Raw genomic sequence first — 16608 nt, 5'->3', positions numbered from 1 at the left:
TCTCCAGTCCCCATTCTGCACAGCTTTTCCCACAACCAGGGGCTCCAGAGCCTCTGTGCCCTCCCTCAGGTCTGGGGTCCCGGGAGGACTTGCTCTGGCTTTGGGGTGGACACCCGGCTTGGAGGACAGGCCCTTCCTCTGGGACCCATCCTGAGCTCTACCTCTGACCTCACAAGGGCTGCCTTAGAACCTGGTCTCCGTGGCGCCGCTGGCAGGAGAGGGGATGCTATTTTAGGCAGTGTGTCTGGACTTGGCCCAAGTGGCACAGGCCAAACCCCTGCCCCACTGACCTCTCCCCTAGAGGAGCAGAGCAAAGCAGCACGTGGGGCCACCCCAAGGGGGGGCCGAGAGGCGGGCTCTAGGCTGGGGACACAGGGACAGTGGCGTCCCAGCCGGGGGTGCAGCCAGAGCCCGGGCCAGTCATGGAGGAACAAGACCAAGACCTCCTGTAACTGAGAAGCCGCCAGGGTGGATGCTGAGAAACATAAGGCCTTTCAGTAGAGTGAGTTGTGTTCCAGGCAGGGCTGGAACAGGGGGCCTCGCCATCGGCTCAAGCCTCAGTGCTACTTCCTGGGGGACATATGGTTGCGGGGAGAGATGACCATGGGACTAGCTGGGGAAGGAACTCCAGCTGGGAGTTAAAAGCCAGGATGTTGGTTCTGGTTTAGTCCTGAGTTGCTGTGTGACACAGGCATGTCCCACGCTCTCTCTGGGCTCTAGTTTCCTTACCTAGAATTTGGCTATTGGGAGGAACAGCAGTGCCGCAGAGGCCGGGAGGCCGTGTAGGGCTGGGGTGTCAGGAGAGCGCTGGCCAAGGAAGAAGGAGAGCAGGCAGACCAGACCTGGACCAAAGTAGAAGGCATGCAGATCGGAGAGATGGTTTGATTGCTGGCTTAGCTGGAGTGGTTTCTCCCCTGGGAGTTCCCTCCTGAGGAGCTGGGGCTGGGGGCTGCAGGGTCCTGCAGTCAGGACTAGGGATGTGACCTTGTGCTGCAGCTACAGGGAATCTGGCTAGAGAACCAGGGGACTTACAGAATGGGGAAACTCAAGGGTTACCTCTGTGAGGTCATTTGTGTGGACAATGGGGATACGCTGGGGAATTTTCAGGAAAGGTAAGAGGGTGGACTTTGTTCTGAGGTGGCACTATGGACTAAATGAATTCTCAAGACTTCACTTGTGAGTGTGTGTGTGTGTGTGTATGTGTGTGTACTCGAGGAAAAGGCCCTGGAAAATCAGAATTGAAGTCAGCAGCAAGAGGGCTTGAGGTTAGACTCAAGGCAGTAATACCCAGATATGTGAGGGTGGCACCACTGAGGGGAGGCTGTGGGCATCTCCACTGCCCAAGCTGGCAACCTGGGGAAATCTGGAGGACCTGTGAAGAGCCTGGTCCAGGGGTCCCCAGACCCGCAAGGGTGAGGGGGTGGGACTCCAGGGCCTTTCCCCATTGGCTGAAGCACAGCCACACCCCTCCTTGCCAGCTTGGCTGGTTGAGAGATTGGGACTGGCAGGACCTGTCCCTGTGTCTTCCCCGCTGGGAGACTGAGGTCTGATGAGAATGTGGGGCCAAATTCTGTGCCCCCTAGCCCTAATGACCTCTCTTTGGCTCTGCAGCATCTAAAACTCTCAAAGACGGAACATGGCTCGAAGAGATAAGAAGAGGAGGTAAGTACCCTACTCGTTTTCCTCCTCCAGCCTCTCATCCCCTACCCACCTGCACACCCCTACTCTCTGCCTCTCCCTCATGGCAGCTGACCCTCCCCAACCCCCCTCCTTCCCATTCCCCGCTGGGTCAAGAGGCTTAGAAGAAGGGCCTTTCCCTCCTGGGCCCTAGGCTGGGCCCTGGGGTGACAGAAGGCTGAGAAAGAACTGGGTGAGGGCCAAGGAGTTGGTGAGTGGATTCCAGCTGCCTTTATGTAGGTGGTGCTCAACAGAACTGAACTCACCGCTTCTCACCCTCGCAGGCTCAAGTCTCTTTTGGGTACAATAAAAGCCAAGGTCCTTGCAACGGCCCAGGGCCTGCCCTTCTAGTCCTGGTTTCCTCTCTGACCTTCCCCCATGCTGTCCCTGCTGTCTCCCACTCCAATCACACTGACCTCCTTTCCTTTCCCTCAAATATGCTCAGAATCCTTCAGTGATTTCCCCCTCTGCCTGCAATGCTCTTCCCTCACCTCCTCCTGTCACCTTCTCAATGAGGCTTTCCCCAACTGCTCTACTTAAAATCATACCCCACCCCATTTCCTTGCTCTATTTTTCTCCATAGGCCATACTACCTTCTTCCTTCCTTCTTTCTTTCCTTCCTTCCTTCCTTTCTTTCTAAGATTTTTTAAAAATTTATTTATGAGAGAGGGACAGAGAGCACAAGTGGAATGGAGGGAGGGGCAGAGGGAGAGGGAGAGGCAGACTCTCAGCAGAGCATCGACACTGACACTGACGCGGGATTCACCACCTGAGACGAAGGCAGCCGCTTAACCACCTGAGCCACCCAGGCACTACCCCCATAGTATGCAAATGTACTTGCTTATTACATTTCATCGCTGCCTGCCAGCTCTGTGTGAGCAGAGAGTTTTGTCTGTGCACTCCTGCACAGACAGAATGAATGGCTCCCCTTTGTGCTGGACTCTCTCTGGGGACTTAGACACTGTTTCCAAAGATCCACTGGCATCCCAGTTGAAAACAGCCTCCATACCCCAAGCCCACTCCTCTTCCCGTGACCTCAGCTCAGCCCAGGATCCCTTTCTCCACTGCTCAAGCCAGAAGTCAAGACCCTGTCCTTGATACTTCTGTCTCCCCATGCCTCGTATCAGGTCACATCTCCTAAAATATCTAGACTGTGCTCACTCCCACCATTCTTTCCCCCTCGACCCTCCTTCCTCACAGGCACATTAGGCCACCACCTGCCCACTCTTCAGAAGTCTCTGCAGGCCTCACCTCCCACCCCCGGCTTCTCGGCTCTGATGGCGCTGCCGTTAACCATCAGACCCACTAGATGAGTGATCCAAGGGTGGAGACTCGGTTTGTACACTGACCGCTGGGGCCCGGCTGGCTTACAGGTGGTTGGTTGATTAGGTCATTAAATGAGCTGGGGAATAGGAGACTCCGTTAGCTGGCCAAGTTGCTAGATAAGTAGTTAGTTGAAGGGTTGGTTGGTGAGTTATTAGCTATTTAGCTCCTTCATAGGCAGGTACTTAGATAATTATCAGGTTGGCCGTTAGCTTCTTGGCTTGTAGGCCGGTTTTTCTCATTCTACACCCTTTCCTTGAGCTATCTCATCTCTGCCCAAGGATCAAATGACCACCTGTGACCTCTGGATGTGTGTCTGTAAATAAGACACTACCAGCTGCCTCCACATTACCGGCCATCTCCACCTAGATGTCCAGGAGGCTCTTCAAACTCCACACAGCCGGAGGGACTCCTCATGCTCTGCCTAAGCCTGCAGCTTATCTCCTCTGCTCACTTGTCATTCTGCTGTTCTGCCCGAAGCTGAGGACATCACTGACCCTTCCCTCTCCATTTCCCTCTTTAGCTAAACACCAAGTGTGTCATTTTGACTGTCTTCTGGCCCTGAGGCTTTCTGCCATCTGGCCTTGTGCCCTCTCTGCCCACCTCACGCTACTTTCTCTCTTTCTCTCTCTTTCTCTCTCTCTCTTGCCAGCCCATCCTTGGGGAGTCCATCTACACACTGTCTTAGCGGCAAGCCTCTGTTATGCCATTCCAAGGCCCAATTTCCCCTGACTCCCAGGATGCTCCTTCATCTGGCCAGCCTTCCATTCTCAGCCCGTTTCCTCTTCTCTGGGTGACACTCCCACGCCCCTCCTCGAGGTCGTTTGTTTCCTCCCTGCAATCCAGTGATGCCCACCTTTCGCCTGTGGCAACACTCCTCACGCTTTATAGTGATTACTTCATTGTTTTTCTTCTTGAGAGTTTTTCTTCCTGAGAGCAGGGGTCCTGACAATGTTTTCTATGACAGTGCTTGATTGTAGTAGGCATTTGATAAATCTCTGGGTGAGTGGCTGGTTGGTGATTTGTTGCTTACTGTGTCTCACCAGCTGTGTGGTAATGAGGAAGGGGCCACGGTTGGAAAGTTCTCTTGGTGTCCTTGGCTCCCGCTCTGTACACCTCTCCACTACCTCTGTGGTACTTTCCCAGGACCATCTTGGGTACCTGCCTGCCTCAAGCTACTCACAGGCCCTTCTTCAGGGCTGAGAAGCTGGTAACAGGGGCAAAGAGACCCCCCCTCCCGTGCCCCACCATGATGCTGCATGGGAGCTGGAGCTGGATGGACATTGGTAAATTGTCCCTTGACTCTATATAGCCCTCCCTATGCTCAGCCCTTGTTTTGTTTTCCTGGGATGAGGACAGAGCAAGGACCTGGGTGGGTGAGATTAAACACAGGGTCTCAGCCAGGAAAATGGAAGGTGTTTTATTCATGCCTGATTTACTATTCTTACTCCCATTACTTATTCTGTGCTGCTGTAGGGCCGGGGAAATCTCGGGAAGCCTGGGGTACGGTGGGGGTGATGTTGCTATCCCAGGAGGAAGAGGCAGTTGAGGGCCTGGGGTCAGCTTCAGGCATTCAGCAGGAGCAGGGTCACCAGTCTGACAAGCACTAAGGCCACACTTAGAGGGCTCTGTAGCCCTCCTCCTCCTCTTTAGCCTCCAGACCTTATCTCCTTCCCCAAACCAGAACTCTCTACCCCACCCCCAACAGATGATGGGACCCGTAACTCATTTTTTTTGTCTATCTCTTCATCCAACCATGCATTTATTAAACAAATATTTGTCAAGCATATACCATGTGCCAGGCCCTGTAGGAGATTCTGGGGATCTAGCGGAGAGTACAACAGATGAATTCCCCAGTTTTTATTCAGTGGACAATATCTATTGCACACCTACTCTGTATTTGGCCCTGTGCTGGGCAGGTGAGCATACACCAGAGGGGAAGACCCAGTCCCTCCTTGCCTCCCTCTTCTCTCTCATTTGTTCATTCCTTTATTCACGCACAGAAGTCTGTTTGTGTCAACCTGGTTGCCGAGCCTGCTGTACTTCGCAGATACTTTCCCCTCTGGCAGAACCTGATGCAAGTTTCAGGCCTCAGTGTTTAAGGAGCCCTGAGCGGCCTTTGCCACACCCTGTGTTTGCAAAGTGCCTTGCTATTAACAGGTCCTGCCTGATGCCTGGCCTGTGTTCTCAAAGCTTTGGCTCCTGCAGACAGGCAGGCAGACAGACTGACGGGCAGCTGAGCCCCCTCTTCTGCCTGCCCTCTCCCATCTGCTTCTCCTCTGGGACTCACTGGCACCACAGATGGCACTTTTCGGCTCCCCATTACCTTCTCTGCAGAATGACCTCTTTAGTGCACCCTTCCCACTGGTCCAGTCCCCTCCAGAAAGAAGGGACCTGGGGCACCTGGGTGGCTCAGTGGGTTAAGCCGCTGCCTTCGGCTCAGGTCATGATCTCGGGGTCCTGGGATCAAGTTCCGCATCGGGCTCTCTGCTCAGCAGGGAGCCTGCTTCCCTCTCTCTCTCTCTCTGCCTGCTTGTGATCTATCTCTGTCAAATAAATAAATAAAATCTTAAAAAAAAAAAAAAGAAAGAAAGAAAGAAGGGACCTAGCCTGGCCATCTAGCACCAGTCCCTCTCCACATTCCTGTGGCTCTTAGTCATCTCTCATCCCAGCTCTACCAGCTGCCCTGGGCAAGAGGAGGTGTGTGTGGGTAACCTCTGGGTTACCCATTAACTCAGCCATGACCTAAAGGGCCTATGGCAGCGAGTACACTCGAGTCTCTTTCCTGCCCATGGGCTTGGGCTGCTGCTCCATGTCCATCTGCAGCTCCAAGATGGTCTCATCGCCCACGGTAATCACAAGGATGCAAGCAATCATGCAGAAGGAGATGGTGCGAGAGTTCCTGGCCGAGTTCATGAGCACGTATGTCATGATGGTGAGTGGGTAGATGGCACAGGGTGGGTGGGTTCTGAGGGAGGGACAGGAACCTCAAGACCTCAGGAGGGTGGGGCTCAGTGAAAGAAATCCATGACCCCCTCCCCACCACTGACCTCTGGGTCACATTATCCCTTCTCCAGCCTTGGAGCTGGGCTCCTGAAGGAGAAGCATAAGAAAGTAAAGAGAGAGCTCTCTTTTCCTGGCCCTCTTTTTGGGAAAGAAAGAGATCATAGTATGTGGGGAAAGAACAAAGCCATGGGCTGGGGTGCAGGTGTCAGAGGGCATGGTTGGAACTGGAGAGAAGGGAAATTAAGAATACAGAGATTAGAGAGAAGTGTCGTTGAGCACCACACTTTGAGAATCCTGAGAGCCATGAAGAGGTGCGGAAGGTTTTCACGCTGGGGAGTGATGTGTTCACATTTGGATTTTAGAAGGTGTCTGGGGTGCAGAGTGAGCCTTAGCAGAACTGGCAGAACTGGTGGGAGGAGAAGCAGTTAGGAGGCTGTTGACTTAGGATAGAGAGAGGGTGATGACTGGTCCAGGGATGGAGGAGAAAGCACACAGTTGAGGGAGCTGTGGAGGAACCAAGACTTTGCAAGCAGCAGATGAGGGTAAGTGTTGAGGAGGCCACTCTGGAGCCCAGGGCCCACTTCAGGGTGAGAAGCAAGGTCAGTCTGGGTGTGCTCAGGTGAGGTGCCAGTGGAGACGTCTGGGAGCTTGGATATAGAGGTCTGGAGCTCCAGAGAGGGACCTGGGCTGCAAGTAAGGAGTTAGAGCTCATCAGAATATGGATGGTGGTTATAAAAGTGTTCGGTGAGAGTGCACAGAAAGAGAAAAATAAGTTGAGGACAGAACCCTGAAGAGGAGCACGCAAAGAAGCCTGAGGAGGAGTGGTCAGAAAAGTGGGAGGAGAAGGGGGGGCTGTTATAGAAAGGAGGGCCCACAGGGAGGGAGTGGTCAGCAGTGGGGGGCTGCAGACAGGCCAGAGAAAGTGGCTGCTGGCAAGGGTCTATAGGGATTAGCAACATGGAGGTCACCGGGGACCTCAACAAGGTCTCTTTTACTGGCTGATGGGACAGAAACCAGACTGCAGGTGGGATGTGAGGTTTCTTAGAAACACCCGCCCTCTCTCCACCTACAGCAGTCAGCCTCTGCCCTGAAGCTGTAGCCATCCCTGTCTGAATCTCATGGAGGCCCCAAGTCCATGAAAAGAAGGGGCAGCTCTGGGAAGGAAAGCCAACGTGGAAGTGGGGGTGAGAGAGTATGAGAGTGCCTGAGTGCATGTGGTTATGTGTGTGCACAGGGGGGAGTATTACCAGTTGTATGTGTGTGAGTGTGCATTGAGCCACAGTGTAGGAGACACTAAGTGTAGGAGACACTGGACCTAAGAATCCTGATTCTGCCACTGAGTCACCAGCTGGACCTGAGCCAGTCTCTCTGCGACTGAATCTGTCTTCTCAGGTATTTTATTTTTATTTTTATTTTTAAAAGATTTTATGTATTTGTTTGTCTGTTTATTTGAGAGAGAGAGAGATAGAGAGCATGAGCAGGGTGCAGGGGCAGAGGGGGAGGGAGAGAGAGACTCTCTCAAGCAGACTCCACCCCTGAGCTGGAGCCTGATGCGGGGCTCGACACCATGACCCTGAGATCATGATCTGAGTCGAAAGCAAGAGTCGGACGCTCAACTGTCTAAGCCATCCAGGCGCCCCTGTCCTGTCAGTTATTAAGCATGTTGTTGAATCGGACCTTCATGGGCTGTGGAGCTGTTTGAGTCCTACTGTCTTCTCAATGTGTGATCTTTTGCAAGTGTCTTGACTCTTTAGAACTTTAGCTTCCTCGTCAGTAAACGTGACACTAACATCAAGCTGGCAGACACCCAGTACACATGCAGGACATATGTGCTGGTCTCTGGTCATGACATGTGCTCGCAACTGCCCTCCCCTCCCCGCCTCCTGTGCTTTTCCCTTTCCCCATTACTTGCCTTCCTGTTTTGACTCCTGAGCAGTGAGGACAGCAACTGGATGGTGTCCAGCCTTAATCCAGGGCAAAGTCATTCATTTATGACAAGACATTCCAGCCTCGTGAGGGCTGTTAAACCTTGGAACCATGGAGGTGGGAGGGCACCTCCTCGGAGAGCTCTTAGGGGAAGCCGGCACCACCCACATGCACTGATGCCTTTCCATGTCCCTGTTTCTCTTCCTTTTTTTGAGATTATTATTGAGCTGTATGCCAGGCACGATGATGACAAGCCCCTTACATATAGTATCTTCTCAAATCCGCAGAGCAAAGCATTGTGCTCCTATGAGGGAGGTTCTGTTATTATCCCCATTTCACAGGTGGGGAAACTGAGCCTCCGTGAGACTAAGTTACTTATCCAACGTCACATTTTAAGTTAAGATCAAATCCAGTCCAACCTAATATCACAGCCTTGACCCTTAGTTTCTATACTCTCTATCCCTTAGCTTAACTATGGCAGGATTTACAACACTCTGGCTTGTTTATTCTCCCCCAGCTGAGGTAAGGCCCTTACTTTCAGGCTTTTGGTAGTCTCTGGGCCTCAATTTCCCCATCTGTAGAACAAGAGCAGAAACATTTGCCAGGCAGATCTGCTGTGAGGATGGAAGGGAAATAACACTTACAAAAGAACTCTGAGGTTTAAGCTCATATAGGACATTGTGTTGTTGTTTGCGGTTGTTGGGCCTGTGCCGAGAAGTGGGGGCTTTTTCGGTTATAGGAAGCTCAATGAGTCATCAGGGCAAAGGTTTTGCCAGAAAAACTAGTGTGACCTTGGGCCCCATTTACTGCAGCCAGGATGAGGGACGTGGACTGTTCTTCCGGAGCCTCCCAGAGTGCTGTGCTCAGGACTGGCCTTGTGGCGATGGGACTGGAATGGGCTGGGCCACATCCACCCACCAGGGAGAGGAGGAGCTGGGCCATTAGGGCCCTGGAAAAGCAGTTGTCGACGGGAGCCAGAGAGGAAGGAGTTGCAAATGTACACGCCAGGGGGACCAGACAGTGAAGCCAGAGCGGTGAGGACTGTGGCAAGCGGCAGAGTGCCGGCCTGCACAAAGGCATCTCTGCCACTAGCCCAGCAGACTGTCGCCACACAGGGCGGGACGCAGGCCAGCGTTGCCCGGGCTTCTGATTTTTCAAGGAGCCTGAAACTTCTGGTGGTCAAAACCAAGGTACCCAAACAAAACCTTTGTTCTGGATAGACTGGCCCATGGGCTGCCAGTTGGCAACCTTGACACAGGAGATCATGTGGGGTTTAGTGACTCATTCATTATTTTTAGCAAATGGTTTTGAGCTCCTGCTTGGAAATTGGACCCTCGGTCTTCAGACCTTCCATGTGTGCTCCAGCCTCTGCACCTCCTGTCAGCCCATCCTGGCCTCACACCCTACACCCTACCCGATCTGTTCCTGTCCTCTCCTGCCTCATCCTACCCTTGGCCTAAGTTTTCCTATGTCTGGGCTCCCCTGCACCTGTCCTAGAGCCCTTGGGGGACCTACGTGGCCCTGCTCAACTCTCTCTCCCTTACCCTATGCAGGCAATTCCACTTATTCTCAGGCTTTCCCAAAGCTGCTCTGTACTCTGCCCCCCACCCCCTGCTTTTTTAAATCAGCAAATGGCTGGATTGCTAGCTTGACGGAGAAAACCATCAGGCAGGCTTCCTGCGCCTGGCTTCTCACCCACCCGTCCCTGCAGCACCAGGCTCCACTTACCTGCACATCCACATATCCCCTCCTTGGCGAGGGTGGGGTGCCTCCTTCATGGAGGGCCCCCCACTCCGGCACCAGTCCCACCCTCCAGTCCACTCAGGTACTTTGTTTCATCCTGAGGCAGAGCGTCTCCTCCTCTCAGCCTTGCCACGCTGAAGTCTCTCTACTTAAACCGGCACAACACAAAACATTCCTCCCTTCCCCCGTGAGCCCCTTCAATGATCATGCTCTCCCCCTCCCTCCCTCCTCAGGCAGGTTCTCAAAGAGATGTCTGCACTGGTACCCTTCAGCTCTTCTTCACCACCTACTTACCTCTCAATTTCTGGGACCCAGTTTCTGTTCCCATGGCCTGATGATGCCGTGCTCAGCACATTACAAAGGACTGCCGGATTGTCACATCCAGAGGGATGCTTTTCAGGCCTTCATGCACTTGACCTGGAGGCTGCATGTGGCCTTGGGGACCACACCCTCCTGGGAAACTCTGTGTCCAGGGCACATTCTCCCCTTGTTCCTCTCCCATTTCAACACCTCCGTCTGGGGTTTCTGACGCCAACCTACATGGCGCAGCCCACAGTCGACCATCCTCTTACCTTTATCCTCCCTGAAGGCTCAGCTAGAGCTCCCATGTCCACAATTCTCTAGGCTTTCTTTTTTGAAAACACTAGAACAGAGCTGTGCAAGGGACATACAATATGAACCACATATGTAATTAAAAATTTTCTAGTCCCCACATTAAAGAGGTAAAAAGCAACAGGTGAAATTAATTCAAAAAAATTATTGCATTTAATCCATATAGCCAAAATATTACTACCAGTTCAACATGTAATCAATATAAAATTATTAATAAGATATTCTACATTCTCTTTCTCCTACTAAGTCTTTGAAATCTGGCATGTACTTTATTTACACTTAGCGTGGGTCTCAATTTGGACTGGCCACATTTCAAGTACTTAGAAGCTGACTGTAGCTAGTGACCATCATATTGGAGGATGAATCTAGACTTCCATTTCCAGCAGCCTTGATATGTATAGGTCCCTCAGAGACAGCGTATCGAAAGCACAGGGAATTTTCAAAGGAGGTGCTTTCCAGGTGTGGCTTTAGAGTAACGAGTTTTCAGAATCTGGCATCTGGAACTCCAGACAGAGGGAACAGCACATGCTAAACCACAGAATCATTCAAAAACAAGGCACGCAGGGAGCAGTGTGGTTGTTTGGTGTTGAGGCTGTTTGGCATAGCTGACTGCCTAGATTCGAATCCTGGCTCACCCCGTGAGGGTTGTGTACTTTGGACAAGCCGCTCAACTTCTCTAGGACTTGGTTAACAATCTGTCACATGGAGAGAATAAGAGCACCTAACACACAAGCTGGTGTGGTGTGAGGGTTAAAGGAGGTGATAGATACAACTTGCTTACAAGTGCCTGACACACAGTAAGTGATCAATAAGTGGTTATTATGGTTTAGTAGTAATACTATTGCTGAACGTAGAGAACACTGGAGCAGATAGGAAACTGAGAGGCACCATTTATACAGGGTCTTAAATGGTGCCCTACTGAGTTTGGACTTTATCCTAGAAATGGAGGGGAGCCAGTAAATGTTTGAACAAGGGCAGACACGATCAAATTTTTCTGCTAGAAAGGTCACTCTGGCTGCAAGAAGGAGGCTGGGTGAGATCTGGATAGAATGAAGGCAGAGCTGACTGGTGTGAGGGATGATGAGGAGGAAGCTCTCACTTGTGACATCTAAGTTTCTGGCTTGGCCGACTGGGATGGGGAACATAGGATGAGGATCACATTTTCTGGGAGATGATGAGCTTTCAACATAGAACCTTTGAAAAACCCATAGATGCCTTTGAAAAACCCAAGCTCCCAGCAGGTATTTGAAGATAGGGATTTAGCTCCTAGGTGGAAGTTTGGGGCATTTTAGTGCATCAGGCTTATCTGAAGCCATAGACGTGGTAAGAAGGCCCAGGAAGAGTGACTGGAGAGAGACATGAAGGGGGTCAAGGATGGAGCTCTGGAGTCATCCATATTCATGAGGCAGATGAAGGAAGAAGAATGTGGGAAGGAACTGCAGAGAGGGAGGCTGCGGAGGTAAGAGAAAACCAGGGGAGACAGATGTCGTGGAGGCCAAAGAGGGACTTTCCAGAAGCCCAGAGTGGTTAAGAAGGTCAAAGTTAGCAAAGTCAAGTAAGACAATGTCTGAAGGGATCATGAGGAAATCAGGAGACTGGAGCCCTTGGGGAGACTTTTGGTGTCTGTGACATGTGGAAGCAGGAGCCAGACTGAAGAGGGAGAGCTAAGGAAGGGATCAAGGAGCCAGCCAGTGTGTCTTTCCTAGACCCTGGCCCACACAGGGAGGGGGTGTCCAGGGGTCCATGGCAGGAAGGAAGAGACCCGAGCCTCTGGGAGCTGTCAAGGGGAGGGTGGAAGATACAGGCAAGAGGGAAGTGACTGGAGAGGGATAGAGAAGCTAGGCACAGGACCAGAGCTAAAGGGGAAGGCGGATATAGATTCCAGTGGGAGCTGCAGGAGGTTAAGTGAGGGCCTAGCTTCAGGCCTCTAATCTTCCTGTGAAGGGGGTCAGTAGGGTTTATTTTCTGAGGCGATCCAACAGTTAACGGATGGGCAAGGGCAAGAAGTTCAGAAATGACACGCAGGGGCATTGGAAATGTTGCTGAAGGCAAAGGAGGTAGAACCTCATTGGGCTCCCGGGGCCACTATGTGTTTAGGGGCTGGGGTTTTGGCAGAGTCCAGGCCAGAAGTTTGAAGATCCCTTGAAGAAACTTCCTGCAGGTTAGGTTGAAGTATAAGATACTCTGAGGGGTTCAATCCACACCGGCCATGCCCTCCTTGAAGCCCTACCCCTACCCTGAACATCAGGTGGGCTTGGAGACTAGGGGCCTGGATGTGTCCTTAAGAGCCCCTCACATTGCCACTTTCCTCCCAGCTCCTTGTACAGCCCCACTTATCTCTCACTGGTCACATCGTAAAGGAAAGTCAGGGAGGAAAATTTCTGGAGGAAGAGGGCATGACAGAGGGTCTCCAGCGGCAATACATGGTGGCCTGGGGCATAGGGGTGAGGAGCCCAATCTGAGCCCGAGCCCTCCTGTGAGGTTGGGGCTTCTGTGCAGGTGATCCCCTCAGAGGCCCTCCCTTGCAGGTGTTTGGCCTTGGCTCCGTGGCCCATATGGTTCTAGGAGGTAAATTTGGGAGCTTCCTCGGTGTCAACTTGGGTTTTGGCTTCGGAGTCACCATGGGAGTGCACATGGCAGGGAACATCTCTGGTGAGTGCTCCCGGGGCCCCATCTGATCAGCAAGGCCAGGTGTCCCCTGCAGGCTCTTCCTGCCTACCTTCAGGCAGCCCCTTCTCTAAGTCCACCCAAACCCAATACTCACTGGCCTCGGGGGAGGGAGAACACCCTGAACCCCTTTCTTCTGAACTTCTCTGCCCAGAATCTAGAATCTTCATAAGCGTCCCCTGGCTCCACATTTTTACTAGCTGGGTCAACTTAGGCAAGTTATTTAACTTCAGTCTCTCACTTTCCTCAATGGTGAAATGGGGATGGTAGTCCTTGCCTCGTGGGGTCTTTGTGAGGATTAAATGAATCCATTCCATAAATACTAGCTGTTATTATTATTATTAGGCTAAGCGGGGAGCCTGATGCAGGGCTCAATCCCAGGACCCCAGGATCATGACCTGAGCAAAAGCAGACGCTTCACCGACTGAGCCACCCAGGCGCCCTGCTCTCATATTGTGCATTATTTTTGTTTGTCTCTGTTCTCACACCTCTGACACTTCTGCCCCTCCCCGCAGGGGCCCACATGAATGCAGCCTTGACCTTCACCAACTGTGCACTAGGCCGCATGTCATGGAAGAAGTTTCCTGTGTACATCCTGGGTCAGTTTCTGGGTTCCTTCCTGGCTGCTGCCACCATCTACTGCCTCTTCTACTGTGAGTGTCCTGCCCTGGGTTGTCCATCTCTGGCCTCAGCCTCGTCCTCTGAAACATGGGCAGATCCAACCCCAGTGTCCTTGTCTGCGAAAACATCTGGGGGAGAAAGCCTTGGAGGTGCTCCCCACCCCTGGATCCTACAGCTTTAATCCTGGGACTCCAGTGGGGTTTAGCTGGTGGCAGGTTCACACTCAGTCTGTGTCTCCACAGCAGCCATTATCGAATTTTCGGGCGGACATCTGACAGTGACTGGCCCCATAGCCACCGCTAGCATTTTTGCCACCTACCTTCCTGACCACTCAACGCTGTGGAGAGGCTTCCTGGATGAGGTCAGTGGCCCAGCGTGGGTTCCCCTCCTCAAGCCCTCCTCACCTAGCAGGCAGCCCTCACAGGAGAAAGGACAAGAACTCTGGTTGGGCTCTCTGCTTGTGGGTTGGGGCTGGGGGCACTGCTGAAGCTCTGTGGTTTGGCTAGGGGCCCCAGGGGGCTACCACGGTGTCTGCTCCCCAGGTGCTGGTGACAGGGTTGCTCCAGCTATGTCTCTTCGCCATCACGGACAAGGAGAACAACCCAGCACTGCAAGGGACGCAGGCCCTGGTGATTGGCATCCTCGTTGTTGTCATTGGCATATCCCTGGGCATGAATACAGGATATGCCATGAACCCATCCCGGGACCTGCCCCCCCCGCTTCTTCACTTACATTGCTGGCTGGGGTATACAGGTCTTCAGGTACTGCCCTGCCCAGCCCATTCCTGCACGTTTTCTTGTGGGTGCCCTGCATGCGGGGGGGTGGGGGTGATGTGAGGAGCAGCTCGGGAGAGTCCTGCCCAGCTCCCAGGTGGCCTGGGGAGACAGGTGTGGGACCCCATTTCCCCCAGATGAGCACCAATGCAGATCCTGCTCTTAGACTGAATGTCAGTCCTGCCCCAGGACAGGCTCAGGGGCAACTCTAAGGCTAGAATGGGGGTCACTCCTCGACTCTCAGGCCCTACTCTCTGTCTCAGCCTGAGTGGACATGGGTACTATGCTGGGGATCAGTGCCTTCAGCAGGCCTCTGCCTCTTGCCTGCAGGGCCCGGGACTGGTGGTGGGTGCCGGTGGTGGCACCGTTCCTAGGTGCCTACTTAGGTGGCATCATCTACTTGGTCTTCATTGGCTCCACCATCACACGGAGGCCCCACATATTGGAGGACTCCATGATGTCTGAAGACCGCAGAATACCTGTGTTGCCCAAGACCATGCCAAACCCAGCCATGACATCTCCCCTCACCCCTGTTTCTGTGTCTCCCACAGTCCAAACTGTCCCCCCCTTAAGTGACCCCATCCTCCTAGAGCAATTCTAAGAAAGATTATTTGTGACCCTATCCCCCCACTCCAATAAAGAAAGCCTTGTCCAACACAGCGGCACCCCTACTTCCTGGGTGCCTCCTGTGGTTGGGCTTCCCTACTGGATTCTTCCAGGAACTCCAGGGTTATGCAGTAGTCCAAGGCTGGAGCACAGAGCTGAGGGGTCTCTAACTCCTTCCAGCTTTGGGAACTGGGGTGGAATGGGGGAAGAGCTGACCTATGGCCTCAGTAGGAACAGGAGATTAAAGGATGCCAGACACAGAATGATGGACTTTCGAGGCATAGGGTAGGGGAGGAATGGTTTTGGGGAAAGGACAACAGTTAGCTGGAGGTAAGCTCTGGGGATACTTTGAGCTTCCCTGGGATGGGACTCCAGACTCTCTCAGTTCCGGCTAGTCCTAGACCAGACAAAGCAAGGCCCAAGCATGTAGATCCGAGTTTCTCAACCTTTTTTTTTTCTTCATTATTGCTCCCCTCAGAAGCCTTTTAGACATTTTCTTTCTTAATCACATGGTATTTTAATACCACAGATGTACTATATGTGTTTAAGTATTGTGTGTGTGTATATATATATATATATGTGCTTTATACAAAATAGAGTAAGATTTTTCCATCTTCCTCTTCCAAGAATCAATGTTCTTACCTTTGGAGGAAAAACCACCCCCCACCTTGAAAAGGTCTAATGTAGACTGAAAGTAGGTGAAGGGTTGGTTTCCTCTTTTTGCCACCAGTGCCAGAGCTCTCCTACACTCTTTCCAGAGTCAGAAGGAAGATGCAGAGAAGGAAGTTCTTCCAAAAGATGCAGAGACAGGAAATGGCTTCATGGGGTTCAGGGGACAGGCATAGAGTCTGGGGGGGCGGTGGCAGCCAGCATCCCCACTCACTCTGGGATCAAGCAGGAATTACCCGGCTTTCTGGGACTCAGAAAGCATCACCCATGGTTCCTGTCATTGTCCATTTAGCCTTTCAACAATTCCTGAGAACCTCCTGTGTGCAGGCCCTGCCTGGGCAACGGAGATGTTGAAGTGGATGAGGCTGAGCCTCTGCCTTAGAGGAGCACAGTCTGATGAGGATGGGTAATCATGAGGAAGGAGCTAAGTGGCAGAGAGGGGGCTGTGGGGCTCAGAGGGGGCTCACCATCCAGCTGTGGGGCAGGGGCAAGGGATGGCTTCCCAGAGAAGGAGGCAGAGCCAAGTGGAGGACAAGTGTTGTCCTTTCTGGGGTTGGTTGCTGCACTTTGCAGTTTGAGGAGATGGAGGCGAGGAGGCTGGGCTTTCTTTGGGAGTTGGGACATGGTGAGATGAGATTTAGCAAGCCCGCCTGAGCTGCAGTGTGCAAGCTGCTGAGAAAGGGGGAGATTGGAGCTTGCGAGGGTGTGGTGAGAGGCAATAATCCAGGAGGAGCAGCAGATGGGAGAAAGGGGATTCACCAGATACGGAGGAGGTAAAGCCCACAGGGCTTGGGCTCAGATTGGGAGGAGTGGGCAAGGATGCGCTGGCGATCAGGCTGACTTCAGTTTTTGGCTTGGGCCTGGGGCACTGGAGATGTGCCACCTGAGCGTTCATGGGAGACAAACTGATTTGGAGAGGAAGATAAGTTACATCGTGGGCATGTTGAGTTTGAGTTGCCTGTGGGACTTGGGGGGTAAGAGGTGT

At 52.6% G+C, this 16608-nt stretch overlaps 1 protein-coding gene across 1 annotated transcript; it reads left to right on the top strand.

Moving 5' to 3' along the window:
- Positions 1-379: 379 nt before the first annotated feature.
- On the top strand, positions 380-15005 carry LOC111145863 (aquaporin 7). Its single transcript, XM_022501140.1, is given in 10 exon segments — positions 380-502; positions 1612-1662; positions 5827-5935; positions 12816-12939; positions 13470-13607; positions 13818-13936; positions 14118-14285; positions 14287-14336; positions 14419-14427; positions 14679-15005. Coding segments are annotated over 9 exon segments (1014 nt in total). The 5' UTR covers positions 380-502; positions 1612-1636; the 3' UTR covers positions 14950-15005.
- Positions 15006-16608: the final 1603 nt, after the last annotated feature.

The sequence above is a fragment of the Enhydra lutris genome, unplaced genomic scaffold (genome assembly GCF_002288905.1).
Source record: "Enhydra lutris kenyoni isolate GAN:26980312 unplaced genomic scaffold, ASM228890v2 scaffoldscaffold13, whole genome shotgun sequence".
NCBI classification, from domain to species: Eukaryota; Metazoa; Chordata; class Mammalia; order Carnivora; family Mustelidae; genus Enhydra; species Enhydra lutris.
Note: the sequence above shows the minus strand (reverse complement) of the source record. Positions and strands in the feature narration are given on the sequence as shown.